The following is a 12,467-nucleotide window of genomic DNA, read 5'->3' as shown; positions in this document are numbered from 1 at the left end:
GCTCTAGGCACATGGGCTTCAGTAGTTGTGGTACGTGGGCTCGGTGGTTGTGGCTCGCAAGCTCTAGAGCACGGGCTGCATAGGTGTGGCGCACAGGCTTAGTTGCTCCGAGGCATGTGGGATCTTCCCGGACCAGGGCTCAAACCCATGTCTCCTGCACTGGCAGGTGGATTCTTAACCACTGCGCCACCAGGGAAGTCCAATCATAGACTATTATTAAACCTCCTATTAAGTAGCAGAGCTAGGCTTCAAACCTAGGGTCTGTCTGTCTCTAGAGCTTAGACCCTTACCTGGGCTCCCTAAGATACTCAATGGATAAATGATTAAAAATGTTCCAGTGAAACAGGGTTGCCACCCTTCTGGGAAGAACAGCCAAAGATGTCGCTGCAGCTTTAAAATTGTTGCTATAAAGCAGCTTACATCTCAGAAAAATGCTTTCAGGAATTACACTTATCGTGTTAAAAAATAAACTGAGTTATCTGAAGATCTGTAAAACTTAGCATATGTTCCACAGTGACATGAGTTAATTTCATTTCCATCACTGTGAGTGCTCCACAGGTATATAATAAATTGCTATGAATTACTGTGTCTGTGACCCATTATCATAGCAGGAAATTACATGAATCTCACAACTGGCATGAAATGTACTGCTGTCACTGCTATGCATTAATTTCTAAGTAGTTGGCCATTTGTAATAATTCTGTAAATGTCCATTTTAGCACAGTTTTCAGTCTAGACAAGTTAAGCCAATGTGCATGGAATTTTCCCCCATATTTTCAAGCAGTTATACTGAATTCTAAAATTACCTTTTTATTGGGCAATTTCATATTAAATATTTTTCCAAGAATTGGAAACATGATAGTCTCATTGTTTTACTCCCTAATATTTAAGGGAAATTTATTCTCTGAAAAGTGAAGTTATTTGGCTGTATGAACAGAAAGAGTGAAAAAAATTCTGATAAATTATAAATTATTTTCCCCAACTTTTATAGAATAGATAAATGGTTTATTAATGATTTTTTAACTATTTTGGCCTGCTCTTTATGGAGGTAATTTTCAGATAATGGTATATGTACTTCATGGTTATAGTTCTAAAAATAACATTTTTGCAATTATGTTTCTTTTACATTATAAATAGAAATATTTCACCATTAATATCAAACCTCTATAGTGCAAAGTATACTTCTCCTATCTTTCCTTTACACTGGCATTTTTCCCTTCAGGAAAGGTAAATTTAAATAGCAGGTTTAATTGAAAACTTTCGACAACGGTGAATTTAGATATGGTCTCCCCATGGTATGTTTTATATTTTAGTGTATCTTTTGCAAGTTAATTCCTCTGGCTAGAAATTCACTTTTTGGTAGATCTTCAAGCATTTCGCATAATTTTGGAAAGATTTTCATTGCCTACCACCATCTCTCAAACTTTAAGATCCTTTTTCTTCATCTTTCAAAAAATTTTCACCATATATTCCAAAAATCTTTATCATAAATTTGTTAACACATATTTTGTAGAAATTCATTTCCTTCTTCTTTTTTTAATTATTACAGAATACTTATAAACATGATATGTGTCTTATATTTACTTGGTTAAGGCCACTCTGTGACACATAACTATCCAGAGTATTGATTTTTAAAACTCAATGCCTTCTGTACCCCAAAGCATACTTCTGTGCTTTGTTAGTCATATAAGTTTAACATTTGGCACGTCACATGATATTTAATTATAGTAAGTCTATATAAGTTATTTGGGTTTAAGCACAGGGCTAAATGTTTGGGAGGGAAAGATAAGCCAAACCAGAGACCATACAGGGGAGAAAGGATAATGAACAAAGAAATAAATGAAAATGTCTTCATAAAATAAAAATGGATATAATAATGGTTATAACATAAGGACAGTATGTTCCTTAAGGACAGGCACCATTCCTATCTCCTTCATTACTACATTATCAATATCGAGCTTGGCGCATAGTAGTTACTCAATAAATATTAATTAAATATTCTTCAAATCAGATATATAGGATCTAATGAGAACACTATTTCATAAAAGAAAAATTAAAGAAACATTTATTTACATACTTGTACCCTTGAATTTTTTTTTCTGTTGTTGCCTGCAATCTTTCAGTACAAACAGGAATCTTTCTGAAATATGTTTTAGTAGTCAAAAACTTGTAATGATCTGTGTTACTCTCTGCACATGTAGCCGTATCCTTTATAAATTCATAAGAAAAAATATATCCCTTTATAAACTTTTGGGAAATATTCACTGTTCATTCACTCAACAGAGGTCATCTTCTTCAGGCTTCTCTTCTGGATCTCTGCAGTGGTCTTTCTAAAGCCCCTCTTTTGCCTTCTCTTTGGAGAACCAACTCCCAGTCCGGAGTAAACCATGTGCCTCTTTTCAGTAGTTTCTCACGGTAGCAAATGAAATAAACACATATCAGCTGATATTCCCAAATTGGCCCAGACCTTTCTTTTCTAAGTAACTGCCCACATCCCTGCTGCTCAATGCCCTACATTCCAGCCTAAGTAGAACCCACTTCCTTAAACAGGTTCTGTCCTCACATGTCTTCCTGTTTGCTCACACTTTCTCTTTCTGTGTGCCCCCGTATTTCTACCTGTAGAAGTTCTAGTCATCCTACCTTTCCATTTCTTCTTTAATGCTTTCCCGGAACCTCCTTCCAGCAGTAATTCTTCCTTTCCCCACAGCTCCTTTCAACACCTCAAATAGACAGCATATCATCATCTGCCTTCAGTGATACTTATACCTCTCCCTCCAGCATCAACTCCTGAACAGCAAAAGTCACATTTTACTTATCTTTACTATCCACAGTTTTTAACTTGGGCTTTGCATATAGAAATATTTAATAAATGCATGTGGAATCAAATAAAACTGCTATTATAGAGGCATCTTAAAAATCACAGATCATTACAGAAATCACAGTAGGAGACTACCAAATTATAGCAAACTCTAAAAATTGTAGCATGTCTAAAACCAGTTGTCTTATATTTATACCAGGAGAAATACGTGATTGGAGGTAACCCTCCCACACACACTGTTTACATCTTTTTGTAATGCACACGTTTTGCATTTACCACCAAATGCAAAATAGAAGACCACGATGATTAGATTTATGTTGTTTATTATAATAATATCTTACAAATCTTTGTGGGAGGTGGAAGATGAGGTTATTCAGGTGAGCTTCTACATAAGGCACATCTGGGCCTCGGCAAATCTGGAATCAAAAAACAGATGGGATGAGGGCTGAGCAAAAGGTCCTTCTACAGAGACAGAGGCAGGGCTATCTGTAAACTTTAGACATAATTTCTTGGGAGATTCAGAAGTCTTGCAAGCTGATAGTGGAGTATGCTCTCAGGTCAAGTTGAGGTCAAAAGTTGGCCAAGGGACATAGAACATTGGTTCCCAACCTTAGGGAATCGCCTAGGCACATTCTAATCACCTAGGCAGTGTAAAAAGAAATAGCTTGAATAGGCACCTATGAAGCAGTATTTTAAGAAAGCTCCCTGGCTAATGCTTAGCCAAAAATAAGAACCTTTGAGGTAAGGAAATTAGACTGTACTCAGAAATATGGGATATTTGTCCACAGGTGCAAAGATGTGGCAACAGCCCTGAGATCTCAATACAGTACCACTAAATCAATCCCAGCTAGGAGGAGAATAACTAAAATTAAAGCCCTAGAAATGGTGAAGCTGAGGATGCCCTAGTTCTTGTCTCCATCTAGGGGTTTTAGGAACTGAGAAGTACTAAGACTGAAGATGGAAGCTTTGTGAGTATGAGGTGCTGGGTAAAGACAGAGAATCCAAGGTAGGGGCTGATGGGGCCCCAAGGACCCCCACATGGTCAAGCTTTCAGAAGACATTACCTTGAATAGCCTGTGTCTTGTTCTAACTACAGAATGTACCAGAATGTACCTAATATCTGAACAGAGGTCATACATTTTCCTGGTCCTAACTCTTCCTCTCACTCTCCGAAATCCTGTGTTGGCTTTCCTCAATAATAAGCTCTGGTCTTTTCACTAGTTTCCTAGTTTTCCAGCTCTTTTCAGTATACTTCACCTAAACTAGAACATTGACCTCTCTATTTTCCACAGGACACTTCTAATACCATTATCCAATTTATGCTAAATACTTAGGAGTTAAAGGTGGGTGGGAGAATGGATAGTAGTCATTATTATTAAGATTACTGGACATACCATCTGAGGCATGTACCTTCTACACCTTTTTATCTTTAGACTCTGGCCTGCCTCTTGTTACTGATGCTAGATTTTCAATATCAAATCCCCACCTTCTCTCTCCTCAATCCTCTTGTTACAAATGTATTCCTCTGATTTGACCCCAAATCATCATCGACAGCAACAAAACTCCCAAAACCCCCAAATTCTATTTTTCATTTGTCTCGACAGTTTTATTTTACTCTACCTTTTAACGTGATACTATTACAAATGTGTGTGTGTGTGTGTATGTGTGTGTACTTTTGAGACCTATGGGCTAAGAAAAACTATTTATGAATAAATGGAAATATAATGATTTTTGTAGATATATCTGTGCCTGACACTTGACAGTAACATCCTTCCTGTAAGTGATTATGCATTGCCACGCTTAAAATGCTGATGCATGGTAAATGTTCAAATATTTCTAGGATGAACATTGCATTTTGAAATAGCTATGATGTGTACAAAGAGAAAGAAACATAGGAGTAAAAACATGAGTGGAGAAAGAATAACATGAACCAATTTAATATCACTTATAATTATTGAGCACAAGATTAGTCATCATTAGCACTTTGTAAAGTGCAGAACTATGTGCTTCTTATTAACTACTAGAATTACAAATGTAATATTGCAAACATAAGAATATTGGTCATCATTTTCTTTTTAGTATCATCTGAAAATTTCTAAGAAACTGGTTTAAACCTTATAAGGTAAATCATAAAGTTATTTTTCTCACTTTCTTCGTATTTCATTATGTTAGCCACTACACTAAATGCAATGCAGGTTCTCCCTCTCTTAAAGAAAATGTACACATTTTCCTCCTTAATCCCTATTGGCAAGTAACTAAAAATGTATCTAAGAGTAATTAATATCAACAATGCGTATAAATCTTTAATTACTATAATGGAGGTTTATCAGAATGAGAGTTTTTAGGTTAAATGCCGATTAATTGTTAAAAATATGTTTTTCCTCAAAATACATGTTTGACTCAGTGACAAGGAGCTGTTCTACCTAGTAAATATAAATTGATTCTCCTTTACATCTTACACTGTATTTTGATGATAAAGAGGCTCACTGTGCTTACGCTACAGGGAATAGATTTCAGAATGACCCTTCTAGGGAACAGAGATCTGGACATGTGGTTTTCTTATAGTTGTATGATCTGGAAAAAGAAGAAAAAAAAAAAAAAAGTAAGAAATTCAGCTCTGGTCTCTGTGATCTAATGATAAAAGCTTATAGTAAGAATCTGGGAACCACGCTAAATACCAGAATTATTGATTTTGGGGAATTTGAGCTTTAGAAAGAATTTGAGTTCTTACAAGTTCTGTGTCCCCTTCTGCTGAAGACAATGTTACTGCTGCATACCCCTTGAACAGATTTTTTTTTAAGGATTAGAAAAATGAAGAGATAGATGCTTTGTACCTCCCAATTCTATATGTCACCAATGCTTTGTTGCCCATTTTCTTTGTCCACGTTGGCCTTGGGGCAATGACTATGACAGTATGTTATCTCTAATAATTTATGAACATATCCATTAGTTCTTGGAATAGGAAGATAGGGTAAATATGAGTATTCTTTAAATTTATAAAATGTAAGCATTACAACAGCAACTTTAATTAATGATTCCTGTTGCGTTGCTGTTGCAAAAGTGCTCATTTAGGAATTTTATTTCCACTGTCTAGTCCTCAGCAAATGCTAGAGTTAGAGACCTGCTCTTTTCTGCAAGTGGTCTGAGATGGCAAGCCACCATCGCTTACAGGCAATATGGTCTTCATGACAAATTAATGAAGTGACAGTTGCTCTCTGCAACCTTTTCATGTGCAAAGCATGCTGGTGCTGTTTGCATTACCTCCTTGCAATTTGTACCTCTGCCTTCAAGGACTTGTGATAGCTTGCCAAATTAGCATTGAGAGGAAAACGTTAAATACAGTGAGATCTCCATAATTAAAATCATATTTTACATTGAATTATGAAAATCTTTACATAGTGTCATTTCTGTTTGATGTCTAGTAAAATGCTATCCATAGCAGGAGAAACTTGCAACTGATTCATCATTCGAAGTACAACCTCATATCTATTCTGATAAGGAAATCTTGAACTAAAAATTTTTAAGTCAGTTGGTTAATTTTTAAATAATGATGTCCATGATTTAATGTTCTATAAAATGCCCACAGAAAACATTTATTCTCTGAAGTTTTTGTTAGCTCTGTGCTTTACAATGCCATTGTAGAAACAATGTAATGGGAATAGAGAAGATGCAATATAATACTAACTTTTTAACATCACAGTTTTTCAGAGCTCCAACTCAGTTCACTCTGTTTAATTTTTCTGATATTAAAGTTATACATTAATTTTGTTTTGAATGTGACTTTATTATTATAGGCACCTAAGTGTAAAATCCTCAGAACTGAGAATCTCATGTATACTTTTCTTCTTTAAAGCTCTCCGTATAATACATTTATAGAGTGGATGTTTGAAAATGATATATTGGTTATTATTAAAAATACAGTATGAATATTTTCTTATATTAAGATATAGATATATCTTGTATGTTAGAGCTAGGGTTTTCTAAAATAATCAAAATTTGTTCCTTTGTTGGATCTTGGGCGTGACAATGAAGACTAGCCAATTGTGCCTCCAGAAAATGAGTGCCTCTCATATTCCAGATCCTGAATGATCAAAGTTATTAAAATAAGTGCTGTTTAATTATTTGCTTTTGTTTTGCTCTTAGATTGGTAGGAGAGCTAAGGGGAATACGGAGTTCTAAAACTGTGTTTCTCACACTGGTGGGGTCACAAATTGCTTTTGATATTCAAACACCCTAATGTAAATAATTATTTTCTCCTCTAATGAGGTTCAAAGGCCAAATAAATGTCATATTTCTTTGCTTTTGGTACCATCAATTTAAAAACCTAACATTTTATCTCATTTTGTGACTAGAAGTTGTGGATTGGCATTCCTATGTGTTTTTAATAAATAGAAAAAAATGTTAATACACTTTAAATGCCATTGATTTAGTTTAAAAGTATTTAAAACTTACTCCTTATGAAAATAAGTAACTCTCTTAATGGAGAAAAATTTAGGAACCCATTTCTAATGGGCTTCAGAAGGATTTCATTTATTTATTTATTTACAAAATTAAAATATATTCTCTAAGAACTTTATATTCATTATTTCCTTGAGTTATTCCTACATATGTTAAAAGAAAAAAAATAATTTTTATGCATCTCCCAAAATGTGAAGTTGTGTGCTTCATATTATAGAGGATATGAAGAGGTCTAAAATCTAACAAATGCAAATGAAACAAAATTAAACTAATCTAAGCATGTATCATGATTTAAATTTATAAAAAAGGTATTTAATAAGTATTATATAAAACAGAAAGTTTCTTAAGCATGGCAGGGTTATGGGAAACATCAAGGAGAAAAGAGCACAGACCAGTGCTCTCTTTTTTTTGTAGCATAAAAAAAGAAGATCCAATATTTCTTTTGAAAACAGTAAAAAATGTTCACATTGACAAGAACATAGTATGTGCATAAGTGAAACATATAATTCACTAATCTCAATTCAAACTTTTAGAAAAAGTTAAATGTAGGTTAGGACCAGTTTTTGGAAAGACACAAATACCAAACTAAAGAGTGTGAAGTTATTGCATAGGTAATGGGGAGCCGTAGAAGATTAGAACTCTAGTATGACATGGAAAAATATGTATTTTCCTGGCAGCGATATAGGCTAACCTGGGCATGGTATAAAGAAAGCGTAGACACAGGAGTAATAGAAACAGATGGTATAATAGTTGTAGAATCATAAGTAACACAGACAATGTGTTGCTAACTTAAAAACTTCTCAAAACCTGTCTAAGGATCAAAGAAAGCACTGCTTCACTGTTCTAAAAAGTCTTGAAACTTTTTAAAGCAGTTTCTGCTCATTTATTTTGTATTTCTTGTGATTCCATTGACACCCTCATCTTGTATGCACTATTATTCATCATGCTTAACTCATTAACTCTTCCTCTCTTTTTTTCTTCTGTGATTCTTCAAGTGGGAAGAGATCAGCGGTGTTGATGAACATTACACACCCATCAGGACTTACCAGGTGTGCAATGTCATGGATCATAGTCAAAATAATTGGCTGAGGACAAACTGGGTCCCCAGGAACTCAGCTCAGAAGATCTACGTGGAGCTCAAGTTCACTCTCCGGGACTGCAATAGCATTCCATTGGTTTTGGGAACTTGCAAGGAGACTTTCAACCTATACTACATGGAGTCTGATGATGATCATGGGGTCAAATTCCGAGAACATCAGTTTACAAAGATTGACACCATTGCAGCTGATGAAAGTTTCACACAAATGGATCTTGGGGACCGTATTCTTAAACTCAACACCGAGGTTAGAGAAGTAGGTCCTGTCAACAAAAAGGGATTTTATTTGGCTTTTCAAGATGTTGGTGCTTGTGTTGCCTTAGTGTCTGTGAGAGTGTACTTCAAAAAGTGTCCGTTTACAGTGAAGAATCTGGCTATGTTTCCAGACACAGTACCCATGGATTCCCAATCCCTGGTGGAAGTTAGAGGTTCTTGTGTTAACAATTCTAAGGAGGAAGATCCTCCCAGGATGTACTGTAGTACAGAAGGTGAATGGCTTGTACCCATTGGCAAGTGCTCATGCAATGCTGGCTATGAAGAAAGAGGTTTTATGTGCCAAGGTAAGAGTCTTCTCTATTTTCCCTGCAGTGGTATTTCTTACCTGTGAATTTATGGTAGAGTAATTGAAAGCAATGAACCTAACCTGAACTCACTTGGCAGCAAAACATGCCTCAAACTGAACAGAGTCTATCTATAGACTAAATTTATCCATCCCACTTGATGTGATGATTCATAATTTGATGTAGAAATATTAGCATGTTTGATTATGTGGTGCTGGCCTACACCCCACTAGACGAACTGAAAGAAAAAACAAGTCTCTGTCTCTTTTATGTAGAGGGAAGAAATATCGTTGGCACTCAGCTAATCTGAGTCTAACAGAATTAGATCCTGCATTGACTATTTATGTTTGTGTTCATCACTCTCATAGCAAAAGGTAATTCATTGCTATAAAATATAGTATTTTCTTCAGTGACACCTGTGCTTAAAATACGGGTTTACTTACAAAGCATTAGTGTTTAATAAAAATTATTTTATTTAAAAATCCAGGTTTGGTCCTTCAGTGTTTAATGTATAGAGGAGTAATGTAAAAATTTTTAAGTTTTGCTTCATCTTTTGGCTGCTCAGGAGGATATATATATGTGTATATATATATACACATATATATATATATATATATATGTACCACATCATAGGTGGGAATGTATATTTGATCCTTTATATAGAATCAGAGAACCTGAACTGTGTTATCAAGTTGATTTTTATTAAAAATCTCTTTGCACTTGAAGTAAAATCAACTAAAAGATAATCTTTTCCATAGAAGATTATATCAGATGATAAATTCCACTTAATCCCAAAATTTGTTATTTAGCATTAGGCAAGGTTTTGTGTTTAAGAACACACTGAAGTTATTATTAAATTTTTAAATGTATAAATACACAGGAGAACTTAAGTAATAAGTCCTTGAAATCTGGTCTGTTTTAATACCTTTGTTTGCTGTTAAACTCTGTCAAAAGAATTGAGTTTGATATTCTACTTGAGGCCATTCAGTAGGACTCAAGTCCATGTGGAAGAAATGAATCTACGTTACACATAAATGGGCCTTTCTAAGAATCTGAACAGAATATAACATTTTACTTTTGACTATAGGTAGTTTATAGAATTTCTTTTTAATGACAGCAAATGGTACACTCTAGTCTGATTTTTCTCTATTATGTTATTTAGATCCTTGGCAAGAGCCATCACAATACTGTTACTAAGTATGGCTTTGAAAGTTCTAAAATTGAAACAACATGACTAGCTACTACTTGCTTATGTATATACATGAGTGGAGAGAAGTCTCAATAGCCTTTATATTCCACTTTGAATTATATTTTATCACTATGGTATTGTTTGTGATATATTTGTGTGATTTATTTTAAATAAAATAATAAAGGCCTAGATCAGGAAGAGTTGAAAAATTGTCCATTCCCTCCAGTTTGGTTTCTACTGATGCAGTCTCTGATGTCCACACCAAGAAAGGAATAGATGTGTCCCTGTCTCAACAATATATATCAATATATGTTGAGCTATCTCATAAAATATTCCATTGAGCAAGAAACCTAATCATTGTTTGGATGTTAGGATTTTAAATAATTTTTTTATAATACTTTATATTTCATTCAAAGTTATAAGAAATAGAAAAATAAGTATCAGCAAGTAAATAGAATCATAAAAATGTTAATAAAAATAAATAAAACATACACATAATTAGCCTATATTACATGCTGTCTTGAGGACAAACTTTAGTAGAAGAATTTAAAAAAAGAGAGTCACGTTAAGTTGTATTCAGAAAGTTCACAATAGAGTCATAATTGCTTGTATTTTTTAACCTCATTTTAATTCACTGAACCACTTCTTTAAAGTAACTATTATGCTACTCAGTGGTACCCTATGTCAAAATTGCTCCTGGAGATAATATTTATGTCAAATTTTTACATCCTTGAGTCTTGTAGTTTATTATATTGAAGGACATCAATAGCACCTCCTTGATATAGTGATGCTATATTATCACAGACTTTTGCAACATTTAAAAATACTGGTTGCAGATTAAGAGATACATATGCATAAATAGCATAGAATTTTTTATTCTAAGAAAAAATCTTGAAGATAAACCAATAAAAATAATTATAGTAGAATTAGAGATAGCACATGAAATGGGATATGATTGGGATTGACTTTTCAGTGATGTAACTTAAAGGTGCAGCTTGCTTTTATGGTTATATCTTGACATTTGCTGATGTTGCCAGGTGAATTTTGGCTCCTCTCTTTTCGTAATAAGTAAAAAAAACCTTTGTGTACTCAGATTATTAGACGATGTGTCAAGGCATTCTATTTCATGCTGATTTACATGTAGTACCTAGTCTAAACCAACTTTATTTGAACAAATATTTCTTTTAATAGGTCAGTTTAGTGCGTAGTCTACTATGTCTTAAAAATCCAATACTCAACCAATTAATTCTGGCCTGGTGTCTGTAATAGAGTAGGCCATCATGACGTGAGGCTTGTAATTTTGCTGTTGTTGTCAGTGGTAGTGATGGTGTTTGTTATGCTTTCCTTTTTTAATTTTAAAAGTTTGGTTGGTTTTCAATAAGCTTGTGGACTAGTCAGAATAGCTTATGACTCTCGCAAGTCATTGTTTTATCAGCAGTACTTCAATTCACGCACACAAAAGGAATGGTAATACTTAGAAAAGATACAGGTGAAAAAGATAACTAAATAGATTTCCTGTATTTCATGAGTTCATTTTTGTTTTGTTTTGTTTCGTTTTACAAAAGGATGGAACAATACCTTGACATACACATAGAGCCAGATTTTAAACACCTCAGGATAATTTTATAACACAATGATCAGCAACCATAGGCTTACAGTTGCCTAAAACAGAGGAAAACAAGACTCATTCACTTTGTTTCAACAAATATTTAGGGAGCATCTACTTCATTCTGAGAAGTATAGTAAGAATTCAGAGATTTTTTAAAATATTCATTAAGCACTTATTGGATGCCAGACACTGTGCTGATTTGCTAAGTTATGTCCATGATTTATCTCATTTATCCTTCAAAATAACCTATAAGTACATCCTTATTATTATCTCCATTTTTAAAATGAGAAAACAAGCTTTGATAGGTTAAATATCTTGCCTTAGGTCCCTTAGTGAGTGCTGAAGCTGCAATCTGAAACCAGGCAGTCTGATTCTAAAGGTTGCAGTTGTAACCTCAACCCACACTTCTTCCCTGTGGTTCAGTCCAGTGGTGGCAGAGACCAGGAAACCCCACAGGTACATAGATTCTACTGGAGTTAGAGTACTGTGTATTGAAGGATGAGTAGGACCATAGAGAATTAGCGCAAAGTTAACCAAGAATCTGTCAATATAAGGTTCATCTGTTTCAGCTTATTTATCACATCTTTCTGTTTCTAGGTTTTTAAGAAAGAAGAATTACTAGCCAAAATGTCATGGGAAGACTAAGCTTAGCCCAGGTGATGTGTAACAAAATCTGGATATGTGGATTGACAAACATCTTAGATATGCCAAAAAGTCTACCAAATTTAATTCAATAT

General features: G+C 34.3%; 1 protein-coding gene across 1 annotated transcript in view; it reads left to right on the top strand.

The window, feature by feature from the left end:
• The window catches only part of EPHA3 (EPH receptor A3), a 357,487-nt gene that overhangs the window by 85,658 nt on the left and 259,362 nt on the right, over positions 1 to 12,467 (top strand). Inside the window, exon 3 of the mRNA XM_068545605.1 lies at positions 8,272 to 8,932. Within this exon, the coding sequence (XP_068401706.1) occupies positions 8,272 to 8,932 (661 nt within the window). The remainder of the gene's footprint in view (positions 1 to 8,271; positions 8,933 to 12,467) is intronic.

The sequence above is a fragment of the Eschrichtius robustus genome, chromosome 6 (genome assembly GCF_028021215.1).
Source record: "Eschrichtius robustus isolate mEscRob2 chromosome 6, mEscRob2.pri, whole genome shotgun sequence".
In the NCBI taxonomy this organism is placed as follows: Eukaryota; Metazoa; Chordata; class Mammalia; order Artiodactyla; family Eschrichtiidae; genus Eschrichtius; species Eschrichtius robustus.
Note: the sequence above shows the minus strand (reverse complement) of the source record. Positions and strands in the feature narration are given on the sequence as shown.